General features: G+C 30.9%; 1 protein-coding gene across 3 annotated transcripts in view; it reads right to left on the reverse strand.

Annotated features, from left to right (window-relative positions):
* ApepP (Aminopeptidase P) overlaps nt 1-15,872 on the reverse strand; it is a 108,154-nt gene that overhangs the window by 52,754 nt on the left and 39,528 nt on the right. For all 3 annotated transcript variants that reach the window (XM_085817654.1, XM_085817653.1, XM_085817651.1), the window contains exons 6-9: nt 9,912-10,055; nt 2,269-2,364; nt 909-990; nt 562-709 (exon numbers count right to left, since the gene is read on the reverse strand). In XM_085817654.1, coding sequence (XP_085673780.1) covers nt 562-709; nt 909-990; nt 2,269-2,364; nt 9,912-10,055 — 470 coding nt within the window. The remainder of the gene's footprint in view (nt 1-561; nt 710-908; nt 991-2,268; nt 2,365-9,911; nt 10,056-15,872) is intronic.

Raw genomic sequence — 15,872 nt, forward strand, 5'->3', positions numbered from 1 at the left:
TCAAAATATAGTTAGATCAAGTTGCTGAATTTCCATGTAGTGTCAAAATAGTTTTAAAAGTAAAGTGAATGGTGACTAAAGATTTGGGGTTTCATGAGTCATAATGATAATTTAACAAATGACAATATAGCTAAAAATGTTGGCTGTTGAAAAAGAAATCATTCAAATATTTGCTTGATTTTGCTTAATGAACTCCACCTCCCCTTTTTCCAATCTCCCTCCTGGAAAATGAGTTACATGGGAAAAACATTTCGATTCACAGAAGTAGCAATAATTAATACATATGAAGAAAAAGTGAAGAATATCTCAAAAGATCAACTGCAGAAGTTTCAAATCATGGTCCCTGAAAATTTATTGAAGTTTCTGAAAATAATGCAACTGAAATAAATTTAACATCTTTTAGTCTTTGTGCTCTAAAAACTTCTTGAATGCCTCTTGTGAGCTAGACTTAAGTATCATGAAAGTTCATAAACCAGGTTGATATAGATCTGTTTGTAAAATAAAGTTTAATAATTAAAAGTACACACACATGTGTGAGATTACATACATCAGTATACTAACCCAAATTTTACCTTCATCAATATCATTAAATATTGAGCTGAGGACATCTATTATACTCTCATAAGGATGCATTTGCAGATTGTGAGAGTCCCCCTCTTGCAAGTATTTAATAACAGCAGGTGTCAGTTTCCTCTCATCAATGAAAAGGCTAGATAGGTAAAATTAAATATCAATTAAAAAGTAAACCAAAATTTAAAAGCTAAACTTTTACAATAATATAAACTGCAAAAGGACATATTTTCAGTTGAAATGGATTCAAGTGTAACTGAAATATCAAATACGTTGAAATATGATTCTAAGTATAATTTAGAACATACATTTTGCTATAAAATATAAAAAATACTCACTGAACTGATGTCAAGGTCACAACAGCATAGGAAAAGAATACTGGATTGTATTCAATATCTGATCCTCGGAGATTAAAAAGATCTTGACAAGGGAAAAGAGTTTGCATTAAAAAAAGTGCAATTATTATTATTACCTGCAGATTTTTATGACAGTAAACAGTTAATTAGCCAAATTAATTTTATAAAACTTATCTGGGGTATTTTACAACACTAGAAAAAAAGGGGACACATATTTTGAAGTCCCCCCATAGCTCTGAATTCTTGAAGACAGAAATAAAAATTTTGTTAAACTGGCAAAATAGAATAATAGCTAACAATAACAGCAAAAACTCTACTACAGCGAAGAGAATAAACTAGCAATTTACAGTTAAGTATGTTTTTAAAAAGCTGAGCTATGAGTAATAAATTCAGTTATACAAAGCCTATTGGTTTCATGAAAATTTACATAATTATGCTATTTATAATTGTTGCGCAGAGTTAAGTTTTAGAAAGGTATACCTTCTTTTTAACAGAGGTGCTATTTATTATCTTCAAAGTCATTATTTGTCAGTAGCACTTTTGTATACGAATCACTTTCCAATTTTTTAAAATAAATTTCAAAATTGTGTAAATACTTTTAATTTTAGCATTCATCTTAATTGTTGGATTAATTGCTAATTACTATTTTACTAGATAAGTTTAAAACTGATATTACAATTTGCAACACACAAATCACCATCGTTAAAACTGAACTACTTAATAAACTCAAATATGCTTGGAACAGAGGCAATTTTTAATAAGTGGCAGGCACTGTACATTCAAAATCAATATATTCATTGCATTGGGGTTTACATAGCTGGAAAAAATTACTCAAAAAGCTTTAGTATAAATCCTAAAATTTGCTATTGGCTTCCTATAAATTCCCTACATAGAAAATATCTGTTTTTTTCTATATATGCATTTTCAATGGCCATGGCCAGGCTATTTTGTCTTCTTCAATTCTGAGGATAACCCAACTGATTTTGTTTAACATTACTTGTAGTTCGGGCTCATGGCTGGGTGATTTTCATTCCATATATTCAAAAGCATCAGTTTTCTGAGCAGACCTAACATTCTATTTAGGGATTTTCATTAGCACAGTTGGAGTACACCCCTAAAAATATCTAGTATGCTCCATGCCAGTCTTTCTGAAAAAGTTTGTTTCAGTTACGTATACCACAATGCAGTAATTGATTTTGGATACATATGTCGTTCTGTTTTATCATTTCTTTCTTGGACACCCTGTATAGGTATACCTATTAAGATGCACATTACTCGATAAATATAATTAACACAATAAGGAACAAAACAGAAAATCTTTTAAAAAGAAAAGTAAGCTTACATGCTATCTCATCCAAAGCTGTAAGTACTAACACTGATGCCTTATTTGAAACCATTTCTTCCCTTACAATTGTGATCTTTTCTTGCCATGTTTTCCCTGGGAAAATGAACATACAATTACTGCTTCCTCTTTTAACTGCTAAAAAAGGCCATGCTTTGTAAAGAAAGATAAATCAAGCACTAATTATAAGAAGCATATTTCCTCTTCAGTCCAGCAAATATTGTTTGTATATTGTAATAAATTTTTAAATTTTCTTCATCATACGTTTAAACTCAGAAATCATTAAATTTATTATCTTACACAGTTAACATGCATATGCACTTATCTTCTTATATATGTGTAAAGATAAGAAAGCTACATGCTTTGTAATTCTGTATTAATTGACTCTTTATGTATTCAATTTCTTCCTTCAACATGTTTCTTTTTCATTTTAGAATTTTTGGATTTAATTAAGGATTTCTGTTATTCTAAAAAAAAAAAAAAAAAAAAAAAAAAAAAAAACTACATGCATTTAGAATGTATAGAAAAAGCAGCTAATTTTATTTCTTTAGTAACAAGAACACTCAGAAGAAATATGAAATATATATGGTAAGGGCCAGTTACAGAGCTGGTGTAGCAGAATTTTCAGAATTACGTGACACACCGAACAACAAAATCTAGAAATGACAAATAGTGAGGAAAGGAGAAAGAATTAGATTTCAAGGAACCTAAGTTCAGGTAGCATTAATATTTTTCCTTTGTTGTAAAAGACAAAGTTAATATATCTGGCATTAGTAGAGAATGTTAGAGTTTTGGAGAGCATGGTAGTGCTTGCTATTATAAAATGTTCTTTAACATGGGAGTGCGCACGCTCTTTTGAGTTACACGTGCGCGCACCCTGAGTCCAAAAGACCCGGCTCCTGTTTCTTGAAGAAAAAACTGTTACTTTTCAGGTAAAAGTGTTACATTTATGCCAAAATTTTATGATCAAACTTAAAAAATATGCAAATTATAAAAATTAAAATTTTAATTTTAATTTCTATAATATTCTTTATGAAATAAAATTTTTTAAAGGAATAGAAAAACATATTATATTAATATAGAATTTATTAGGAATTAATTATATTATTATTCAGGTTATTCAGGAATTATTATTCAGGTTTATCAGGAATATACGGCCTGAAAGAACATCTTCCTCGGAAGGCTTCAAATTTTTCATTAATTGTTATGAACTCACTGACAGTGTAATATTTCTGGCAGTTAATCACAAAATCTTCGAAAAACTCTCTTATAGGTGCAAGTTTAGCTGATTTGTTTTGACGACGCGAGTTCCTATGTCATCAAAACGCAAACATCTTTATAAAAAAAGAAAACATTTGTAGAGCATAGTTTTGTGGAAAATTTCCAAGCCGGCTTCGTCTATTGCCCGCAGATCCCACACATTTACATGAAATGACTTACGTCACAAAAATATAAAAGACCTATAAAAATGCGAATTTCAGTAAGAGTTGTGTTATGAGCATCTCTCTCTCTTTGAAAGCTGACAGAAATAGATGCAATATAAATATTTATATAACTGTCGACTTTCAGCAACATTTGTTCACTTAGTAAAAGTTACCACGATTCATTTGGAGCCTACACATATTTTACCTTACCGAAGTTTCCAGGCAATTTAGTAATAATATTATGAGCAGGACTTATAACATCAGCTTTACACTTTCTTTTTAACCTTTTTTTTTTTTTTTTTTCCTCCTCCCTCGTCTTTTTCAATAAAGCAAAAAATGTCATTCTCGTTTTCGTTTTCAGAATGCATCTCGATTTCTGAATCAGTATCATGAGAACTTAAAAAATTCATTATAACTTTCATCATCAGTTTCTTCAATGGAGTCTTCAACAGTTGATACATCAAATAATTTTTGCAAACGTAACATTACTTCCTTATAGGATAAATTACATGACATGTTTGCAGTTTTCTGTGCTACCACAAATGAACTATCTTACAGGAATGCAAATAGGCGCGCTGGGTCTGAAAGACCCGATCCAATTAAAATAAAATTTCCGGCAAAAAACTTCGGAAACATGAGGAAACTACACTGAACCACAACCACTTGGGAAAATAGGGGTGTTTTCAGAAAGGTAATTCTTATTTATATAATAGTTTGTAAAAATTAATTAGAAAGAGGAAAATATGGCATATAATATAAATTTGATTCACACAGAAAAATTAACTGATGATAATTACTTTATATGGGTGAATAGAATTGAAAGCGAATTATTGTTGCGTTTTTTTTTTTTTTTTTTTTTACACCAGATATTATGTTACATATATATGGAGTTCGTGTGAATTTGGAGTGAATAATGACAACACTTCTTGATGAAGTAGCGAAACTCACTTTATTCAACCAATATTAATCAGGACAGCTCCAAAGTCACGTTTTACAGTCGTAGAAGATCTACTATAAACTCGCTGGAACAATCAGCGACACAGCCTTCACACTATCAAACTATAACGGTGGAGACAGCTTCACTGCAAAGCACCAGAATACAGCTCCCAATTCTGCTTAGTAGTTATCGGAACTCCATGTACTCTCGAGACTCTCCACTCTGCAACTTGCGATGCACTCGACACATCGAGCACAGCTAACGACTCTTCGAGTTAGTCGTTCCCAGAGCTCAGCACACTCTTTTGACGATGCACTAACCACGATACACTAAGAGAATCTTTCGATGCACTCGCTGCCCAGCTGTCAACTCAATCGACTCCACGTGAACTGACTAACTCGAGACTAACTATCTCGCACTCTAGACGAGGCACTAACTGACTACAGACCAGCAGGGTTTATATAGCTTTTGGCTTGTGTTTGAGAACATTCTGGGCTAAACCGGAAAGAATTCGTTCCATCCATCCATGGCATATCGCCAATTTTGTCACCAAATGGGTGACTTCTCGCCAAATGTGGCAACCCTGCCTTCCTTGCCATTTTATGGCAACCCTGCCTTCCTTGCCATTTTATGGCAACCCTGTCTTCCTTGCCATTTTATGGCAACCCTGCCTTCCTTGCCATTTTATGGCAACCCTAAAACTGCTTTGCGGGGAAGCTATCTCATTGCGCCTATACATTTCATAACATTATGAAGTCTGAAAGTGTGGGGGAAATGTCATGAAGCTGGTGAACCATCAAAACCCTATAAAACAGATGATGTTAATTATGAAAGTAAGCTGAAAACTTGGGAAATATGAGATAATAATGATGCAATAGCAAGAAATATAATGAATCAAAATCTGGCAGCTCCACGAGTGTTAAAATATGCCAATGATGTGAATACAATGGAACTATAGGAGAAAATTAAAAATGAAATGGCAGCAAAATCAGAAGATATTCAAATCAAACGTAGAACAGAATTAGATCAATTGAAAATAAAGTCAGATGAATCTGTAGATAATTGCATGAATAGAGATGTAATTTTGAAAAATGAAAGTATTTAAGTGAAGGATGAAATAAAAGATAAAGAATTAATTTACTTCACATTGGAAAAACTTAAAAATGAATTTGAATTTGATCTCAGAATCATTAAAAACAACACAAAAAAGATTACAGCTGCAATTAGACAAGCATTAAAAGAAACTGAAAAATAAACAAAGAAAAGAAACAGAAACTGGTTCTAAAGCAAAAGAACAATGCACAAAATCGAAATATCATTAAAGAAGATGTTTTAATTGTGGAAAATTAGAACATTTATCAAAAGAATGCTGTGACTATATAAAATGCTTTAGTTATGAAAGATTAGGTCACAGATCAACAGAACGTAGAATGAAAAACCAAACAAGAATATACAGAGCTGAGAAATTTAACAGATAAAACTTCTAGAATAGCAAGCAAGCAAAGAGAATATGAATCTACATGTTTACGAGAAGTACATAAAATAGAAAAAACTTCATCGTTTAATGAAGACATAAATGATTAACAGAATGAAGTAAGAATAAGACAATAAAAAAGTGAATTATAGACTCAGGAGCCACATCTCACATGGCAAAAATAGAGAAACATTTAGCAGTTTTAAGGATGAAGAATGACAAATAATGACAGAAAGGAGAAAGATGAAAAAGCAAGCAACTGCAATCAAATCAGTTGGTATTGGTAATATTGAAATATAAACTAACAGAAATAAGAGCATTTTGAGAGTAGAAAATGTTCTATATGTAACGGATTTAAGCAAAAATTTAGATCATGAGTTAAAATACTAAAACTAAAGAAGTGATCAAACACGTGGAAACATTCTGCATATAGGTAACAGAAATAGAAACAAATTTGAAGTTGAAAGAAATACAAAAGAAGCTAAAATTAGTAATGTTAGTGATGGACTATGGCATCAGACACTAGGTCATCAAAACTATTAAAGATTGATAGAAATGAAGAAAAACTCACAGTTATTGGATTAGAAAATGTAAAAATTTCCGAATACAATTGTGAACTTAACATATCAGGGAAAACGACCCAAACTTTTTATAAAAGTGTGAAATTCAAATAGTCTGAAGATATTCTACAATTATGGCATATAGATTTAGTCGAACCGATCTATAAGTCAATAGATGGAAGATTTTCTAAAAGTGATAGATGATTACAGTAACTTCATGTTTGTGATTACAATAGAGAAAAAGAGTGAAGCTGCAGAATTCAAAAAGAAACTAAAAAGAATTCGCAGTGATAACGGCAGTAAAAAAAAGCATAAAGGATTTTTTTGAAAAAATGGGAATCAAACACGAACTTGCAACTCTTTACACAGGGAAGAGTAATGGAAAAGCTGAACATTTTAATTATACTATAATCGAAACTGTTAGAATTATGTTGATTGATGTAGAATTATCAATAAAGTTTTGAATTGTTAAAGTAGCTGTACATGTTAATCACAGGAGTCACATACAAGAAAAGAAGTTAACAGTTTATGAACTATATGCACGATATAAACCTAATGTTACTTATCTTAAAAGATGTGGATGTTCATTAAAACAAGACAAATGCAGAAAGAAAGATCTAAAAGCTCGAAAAAGAATTATAGTAGGCTATAGCATGAAGAAAAAAGAATACAAAATCTCTATCCCTGAACTAAATGAAATTCAAGAAGTAAGAGATGAAAATTTAATGAGCAGAAACTCGGATCATCTTTACTGAAAAGAAATGAATGAAAATTCAATAAAAGTCAAATATTAGAAGAATTCTTTATTCTGTATAAATAATAAACTAATGACAGTGAAAACAAATTCAAGAACAACCAACAGAGAAAAGATGATTACAACTCTTTGAAATATAATAATAATAACAGATCAAGAATCTGAAAAAATTTTTAAATCAAATCCAGATGATGAACAAGATGAAAACAGTTCATTGGAAATGGCAGTTGTAGAGTCCCTCAAGTAATTGAAGAACCTCGAAATGATATTTATGAAAATTCTGTACAGAAGAACTGAATGATAGCCATGAAGACACCAGCAAAATTAAGAAATATACTATACAGTACATATAAAAGAATTACTTAAGACATGTGATACAGCTATAGAATCTATTGAAAGTCAATTTTGGCTACAAGCAAAGATAGAAGAAAGTGAATTAAATTGAGACTAATGAAATTTGAGAATTAGTTGAAGGACCTATTGACAAAAAGTTTTTTAAAAGTCATTGGATAGTCACTAAAAGGGAGGAATGGATAATTTAGAAACAAATGGCAACCAAATTTAAGAAAAGAAGAAGAATCACTAATGAGACTTGCAACCTACAGAACACTGTTATCACTTGCAGTTTACACAATAAGATTTTTTGATGATAAATAGAAACTTGAATAAACCAATTTACAAGGAACAACCACGTGGATTTATCTCGGATCCCAATAAAATATATCTTGAAAACAAAAGTACATATTGATCACCACAATCAGGAAAGTGCTGGTATGAATTACGTAAAGTCCTTAAGAAAAAGAATTTGACAAGGTTAAAAATCAGATCCATGCATTTATATTTATAAAGACAGGCTCAACTATCTTATTGTAGCAGTATATATGTATGACTCAAAAGTTATTGGAAATTCAAATCCTGAAATAGATGACTCTCAACTTTCTAAATAATTCCTCTTGTGGATCACTAAAACACAAATTTTTAGGATATAAGACAAGCTGGAAAACTTATTTTCAGTCAAGAAAACTATATAAATAAAATTTCAAAAAAAAAAAAAAAAAAAAAAGCGAATGAATGTAAACCTGTTAAAACTCCAGGAACATTGGATGAAAATCTTGATGTAGTGTCTTCTCCACCAGTATCAAAAAGAAAATATCAAGAAGCATTAGGTTCACTGATGCACTTAGCAACAAGCACAGGGCCAGACTTAGCTTTTGCTGTCAGGAATTTGTCAAGAGATAATAAAGATCCTACAGAAAAACAATAGAAAGCAGTGAAGAGGCTATTTAGATATATTAAAGGAATTCAAAATGAATATTTAACATATATTTAGGACAATGGAAAATTAAATGTTACTTCCGATGTAAGTTGGTTTACCAATGAAGATGTAAAATCATTTGGAGGCCATTTTATTAAATTATGTAAATATTTCATAAATTGGAAATGCAACAAAGAATAATTGCACTGTCCGCAGTGGAAGCTGAACTTTTTGACATTCTGTGAATGTGCATGTGAAATTAAATGATATGTCTATTTACTTGAAGAACTGGGACAAGAAGATTTAAATGGCAAACCTACAGAAATTAAAACTGGCCATCATGCATTAATAGATAGGATAAAAAAAAACCAAAACAAAGCAGTAGTTCAAGGCCCATTAACCTAAAATATTTCTTTGTAAAAGACAAATATGAAATGCAGCAGGAAAAGCAAATTACTTTATAAAACGTTTGAAATATAGACCTCCCAAAATAATAAAAAGAGATAAGCAAGAACACTAGTGTTTTTAATATTCTGTGAATTCTTTTTCATTAATTTTGACTGAGTTTAGGAATGTATTGAAATTATTTCCACGGTAATTTTATGGGAAACAATGTTGCACATAACAAACGCTATTCCTGAATGAATCGCATTCATTATGTGAGGCACCATTGTAGAGGAACATAATTATATAAGACACACTTGTCAACCTATTACTAGTGTTTTTTCCAACGATCATCTTCACATTCCTTAACAATACCAAATAAATAATAAAGAGGTTATTTTATAAAAATCAATTCTTTATTTAACATATCGTGTATCCTTGCACGATGACCAAAGTTTCTTAAACAGAAATATGAAAAAGTTAATTAAAAATTAAGAATTTGTTAAAAATATTAGCAGTTTGAAAAATCAGAAAATCCTGGATTGGATTCGTGATTGTCTTTATGGTAGACCTCAAGACTCATTTTAATGCTTTGAGAAAACAGAAAACAATTCAGATTGGTAAAATATTAATATATCAACAAGTAGCTTATCACATTTTATAAATTTAGTACGAAATAATGGACTTCAGAATACTTAGCTCAAACCCCTATTATGTTTTAATTGTGTATGTTGAATTTCTTTAATTCTCATTTAAGTCATATTAATAATATAACTATTAGTTTATTTTACATATTTAATCAAAATTTTAAACTGAGCTAAAACAATAAAATGCAAACAGATAAAAATAAAATACCAGTATATTCAATGGGAAGACATTCTATAGTTTTAAGAGGAGGTTCTGGTCGACCATTCCATATGATATCAACTAAATTTTGCTGAACAGGAATTAATATATGGCCTTCAGATTTGAGCTGTTTGGACAACGTTTGCCAAGAATCTAAAAACATATATAAATAAATGGATTAAATATACATAATTATTAATATTAAATACATATTTAGAAACATTTTGAAACAGCAAAATTTTCATTAAAATTTCTAATATTAATACTAAGTTCTAATACATACTTTGATCAAAAAGTATTCTAACCTACAACAGGAAAATAAAATCAGCTTATGTTTCCAGTTTGGACTTCAGTCAAAGCAGATGTTCTACATGACAAATGAAGGGGTAAGAGGGAGATTCTTAAATTAGAAAGAATTTACCCACCCTGTTGTTAAAAATTCCCACAACCAAGCCTGTTTTGCAAACCAGCTTAAAGTTAAACAACAGCTGCACAGAATTTTTTATTTCTGCTTTTCGTGGTTTTATACTGCAAATCTTTTTTAAGGTTAGTTGTAAACTAAATGATAGAAATGTCAAAAAAAAAAAAAACATCTAACAATGAAAGAAAGAATTTTGAATCTCAATTGCATGGACAAAGGTGTAAAGAAGAAAAAAGACATTTCCATAAAATTTGGCATTTTGCAAAATAGTCTGTTGACAATCCTGAAAAAAAAAGGGAAAACATTGCGCCAAGCTTTGATTCCACCAATCCAAGTGATAAAGATAAGAAAATGTGTGTGAGGATATTGATGAAGCAACATTTAAAAATGCCTCGGCACAGTAAGAGAAAAAAACGCTATTGATGCTATCATTGCTATTGATACTGAAAAAGGCTATGACTTTAATGAATGTTATTTGAGTAATAGTGGCTAGAGAGAAAAAAACGACATGCAGTAATTGCAAAAACCACATATGACAAAAGTAAAGATGTTAATGAAGATGCCTGTTTCATATGGAAAGATCAAAAACTAAAAGAAATCATGCAAATGATGTCTAAGCCAAAAAATAAATTAAACACCAACAAAAATGGCTTATTTTTATCAATGTTTACCCAGAAAACACTGATATTCAAAAAAGAGAAATGTTTCAGAGGCAAGCACATCAAAGTTAGGAGTTACTGTACTGCTACGTGTAGATATGAAAGGAAATAAAAAACTAAAACCTTTTTTTTTATAGTAATGTGTAAATATTCAAGATGTTTTAGAAGTATTAATTTAAAATTCAAACAATAAAAATCAGCATTATATTTGTAAATTTTCACAGAACTAGTTTCTATGGTTTTACCGAGCCATCATCCTCAGCTGCCAAAGCGCAAATGAACGAGATAAGATGTAGAGATTAGATAAGATAAGAAAGGCTGGACAAGAGTTAAGCTATTGCATCATCTATTGATGAAACGAGAACTAAAACATAATTTCCTTAAACGCTGAAGGTAAAGATGGAATGAAATTAGGGTCGTTAACTAGTCTCTATATCTTTTCTTGTTCATTTGCACTTTGGCAGCTGAGGGTAATAGTTCGGTAAAACCATTGAAACTAGTCCTGTAAAAATTTGCAAATATAACGCTGATTTTTGTTGTCTAGTTAACGACCCTAATTCCAATCCATCTTTGCCATCAGCCTTTAAGGAGATCATGTTTTTGTTCTCATTTCATCAATATATAGGGTGTTGGTTAAAAACAACACGGCAAAACAACGCAAAGCGAAAATGTCACGGAAGAAAAGAAAGCAAAGAGAAAACATTGTGGCACAAAATATCGTTATCGAAAATAAAGTGGTTCAAAAACTTCGCAGTTTAAAAATAATCATCTTCTAAAATAACGTAATATAAAATCAAGTAACTACAAATCATCGCATAGTGATGGCATCGCAGACATGCACTTTTCAAGTTTTTCAAACCTGTAATGCATTTTCGCATAATGAATTGGGAATGCAAGAAGGAAAGAATATTTTTACTTTTATGTTTCATATTTTTGAATGAACTAATAAATTTTTGATGAAAAATTAAGAAAGAAACTTGAACATTTAAAAATTGAAAATGAATAGAAAATCAATGCAACTTATAGCTACTTAATATAATTTTAAATTATTTTAAAAATTTTTATAGTTAATTAACAATGGTTTTTAATAAATTAATCTTTTTTATAAAGTTTTACTCATAAATTTTCATGAAAAATAAACTATAAAAATGTTTAAAAAAAGGAAGATAAATAACTGCATGAGCTTACCGCTATCAAAGTTGTTTAATTGATTATCAAATTACTTTCTTTCACGTTTGTTAAAGTATCATTAACATTTCTTGCATTTCCAAATGCGAATATGCACTTACAACTTTTAAAACCTGAAAAATGCATGTGTGCAATGTTATCATCATGCGATGATTTGTAGATGTTTTTTTTTACCACGATATTTTTAAACTGCTTAATTTTTTATGGACATATTTTGTACCACGACGTTTTTGCCTTGCGTTGTTTTCTCCCCGATGTTTTTGACTGTAACCATAGATAGTGCCAATAGCTTAACTCTTGCCCAGCCTTTCTTATCTTTTCTAATCTCAATACCTTATGTCGTTCATTTGCACTTTGGCAGCTGAGGCTGATGGTTTGGTAAAACAATCGAAACTAGTCCTGTGAAAATTTGCAAATATAATGCTGATTTTTGTTGTTTGAATTTTAAATTAATACTTGTTCGGCCTGTTATTTTATCGTAATGTTTAGAGGTATTAAATCACTAGAAGTAGATTATGATTTCAGCAAGAAAACATGGATGATCTCGGAGAATTTTTAAAAGTAGATGAAAATTTAAATAAATACATAGCTGTATAGAAATGAAAAATTACTCCAGTGATAGACAATTGCAGTACTCATTCTCAAGATATCAAAGACAAGTATAAAAATCTGATGTAGCATGACTTCCTTGTATGGCCTGCTAAATTATGAAAATTTTTTGCTGCACTTCATTTAAACATATTTCCTTGAATTTCCTTAAAGATACATTTCTTAATCAATTCAGTTCTCATTCCATAAAAAGGCAAAAATTTATAAAAACTAAAAATATCTTCATTAAAAATTCTAATATCTATATATATAATTCTAAAATATATATATAAAACACAGAGTACAGTTAAAGAATCACTTTTTGCAGTTAGAGTTGTCCAACCTACAGGAAGACCAAATTTTTGGTGCACCAAAATTTAGTTGACTTTTTCCCTGCTGAAGAGAAAGATTCTGAAGTTAGTGCCGCAACTGAATTTGGTTCACGCTAAATCCCCGAATGTGGAAGGAGATTACATGACATCTAATCTTCATGAAAGATGTCACATCAAAGATACGCCTTTAAGCTCAGTAAATTTCTGCGGACAAACAGAAACATCTTTGCATGATTTGGGTTTCTGAAGTGCAGAAATTTTTCATGGAAATACTAGTTTTTTTAAATCTTGATACTTTAGCATGTATATCTTTTCAATACAGTCTTGTGTCTACTATATATAAACGAAAAATATATGAGATTTCGATTTTAAATTTAGCAATACTTTTCACCCAATGATTAACATTTTGTGCTTTAATTTCTACATTGTATTGGGGAGGGAATTAATATTTGCTTCTCTGCTATATTATTCAAATAAAGAATGAATGAATTTAAAATTACACACAATTTTTATAATAAATGTGACATCCTTTATTATTTTATTGTACATCTGAAAGGAATCTGGTTTAAATATAAACTATTTACATTGTCTTTGGATGAAAGAACTGTCATACAATATACATAAAGAGAAGATATATTAGTTTAAGTTTTCATGGTCCTAACTTTTAATGTACATATAAGGTTGTTCTGAATAGTTCTGAAAAATATACTGCAACCACACTAAATATGAAATTTAATAAAAAAATTTTATCCTATGAAACACACTCACATTTTAACAAAAAAGAGCAGTCATGAAACTTCCAGATATCTTCATAGACAGCTAATATCAATTTTCGGCTTAAAAATCAATTCCAGCTTTTCTAGTATTTCTAATGTGAATACGAGCCAGTTTTCCTTAGAAAGTCTTCCACAAACATAAGCAGACAACCCTTGTATGCTATAATCAAATAAATGAAATTAAGCTTTAGTAAACATGTAATACAGTACAAAGTTTCTAATCCGGATGTCTATTATCCGGAATGATCTATAATCCGGACCTCAAAGCCACAAACTTATGCATGCGCGTTGGATGCACGAGTCCGCTACACATGTGCATAAAGGCAGTATAATGTTTAGAGAGCTTCTGATAGTGAAGAAAGTAACAGAGAACATTATTGAAAATGAAAAAATTTTGATTGACAAGTTAGTCGGTATTCTCGACACAGCAATTACAGGACTTGAACAGTGGAACTGTGTAACTGAACAAGAAATTATGTCTGTTTATAGAATTAAAGAGAAAGTATTAGCACAAAAAACGAAGCAACTTAAGCAACTTACATTGATAGAAATGTTTACTAAAGTAAACAAATAAATATTAAGTTTTTTTTAGGTAAATTTTGATAATTTTGGTCATGATTGCTCTTTATTTCATAAATTACAGTTTCATATCTTTAATTGTATTATTTCTGCATGCCATCTTACCAGATTTAAATTGATGATCTATAATCTGGAAAAAACGATAAACTGGAATCGCCGAAGTCCCGACGAGTCCGGATTACAGACTTTGTACTGTATTGTTACTTCCTTATTATTACAGGTACCATTCTGTAAAAGGGCCAAGCTTTTGATAAAACGCCAACGTAAACTATCTTCAAACATCCGGCAATCCTAACAAGCATGATTTAGAGTTGTTTGTGATGAGAGAGCTTCAAGTAAACGCCATTTACATATTTTTTTCATGTAAATGCTGATAATTTATGATCACTCACGATTCTCTCACAAGAAGAGCTCTCAGTGTTTCACATGTTAAATGCATTTTATTTTATTATTAATTTAAAATATTTAATTTATTAAAAAGTTAGGAATTCACTTGCTATAGCTTTCAGGAAAGATTTATTTTACCTCTCTTTCAATTATGCAAAAATGGTCATTAAATATAACTCATACACTTGTGTGCAAAACTTAAGCAACAGGTTTCTTTTTGCCATAACTCCACGAGAAATCTTCTGAGAGACATGAAATTCAGAATGAGAGCCAGCATTTTGTATTTGAATGATCATGAAAACATAGTTCCACAAAAACGAATACTATGCGTACAGTAAGGAATCAAACAAAAAAGACTTTATTGAATTCATAACATAATTACACATGATTGTCTGTACAAGAGGAAGAACAACAAGCAGATGTTCCTTAGTATGATTTATGCCCTCCCCTTACTACAATGGTTGTTTTGTACCATCTCTCCAACTCAGCACCAGATTGTCCAACATATTTTGAGGTAAGAATTCCTATTCCTCAATCAGCATCTGTTTCAGTTGTTAGGTATTCCCCAGAGGATGTAATAGTGCCACAAGGTGTTTCCCCAAAGCATCCCACACATGTTCTGTGGGATTTAAATCAGGGGAGTATGCTGGCCAAACCATTCGATTGACATCTTCACTTTCCAGTAACTTCTGAACAGCAGGTGTCCGGTGTAGCCATGTAGTGTCATCCATAAAAACAAAGTCTGCTCCAATGGCACCTCAGAACAGACGCACATGGAGAAGAATCACCTCCCGACAATAGCGATTTCCAGTTACAGAATCTCTGTCGAAAACATGGAGCTCTGTCCACTCATTCAGCATAATGCTTCCCCATACGAGAAACTTCAGACTATCTTTCTGTAATGTTACTGGGATGAAACCGTGTCCCAAACTCTCTTCAAATCAACTGGCGTTGAGAACCGCTTGTGGCACTAAAAAAACTCCCATCCATAAAGAGGACACGACTCCATTGATGAGATGTGCATTTTTGTGCTTCTTGCA

Source organism: Stegodyphus dumicola, chromosome 5 (assembly GCF_044657685.1).
Source record: "Stegodyphus dumicola isolate Sdum_Otavi_A_Nest chromosome 5, ASM4465768v1".
In the NCBI taxonomy this organism is placed as follows: Eukaryota; Metazoa; Arthropoda; class Arachnida; order Araneae; family Eresidae; genus Stegodyphus; species Stegodyphus dumicola.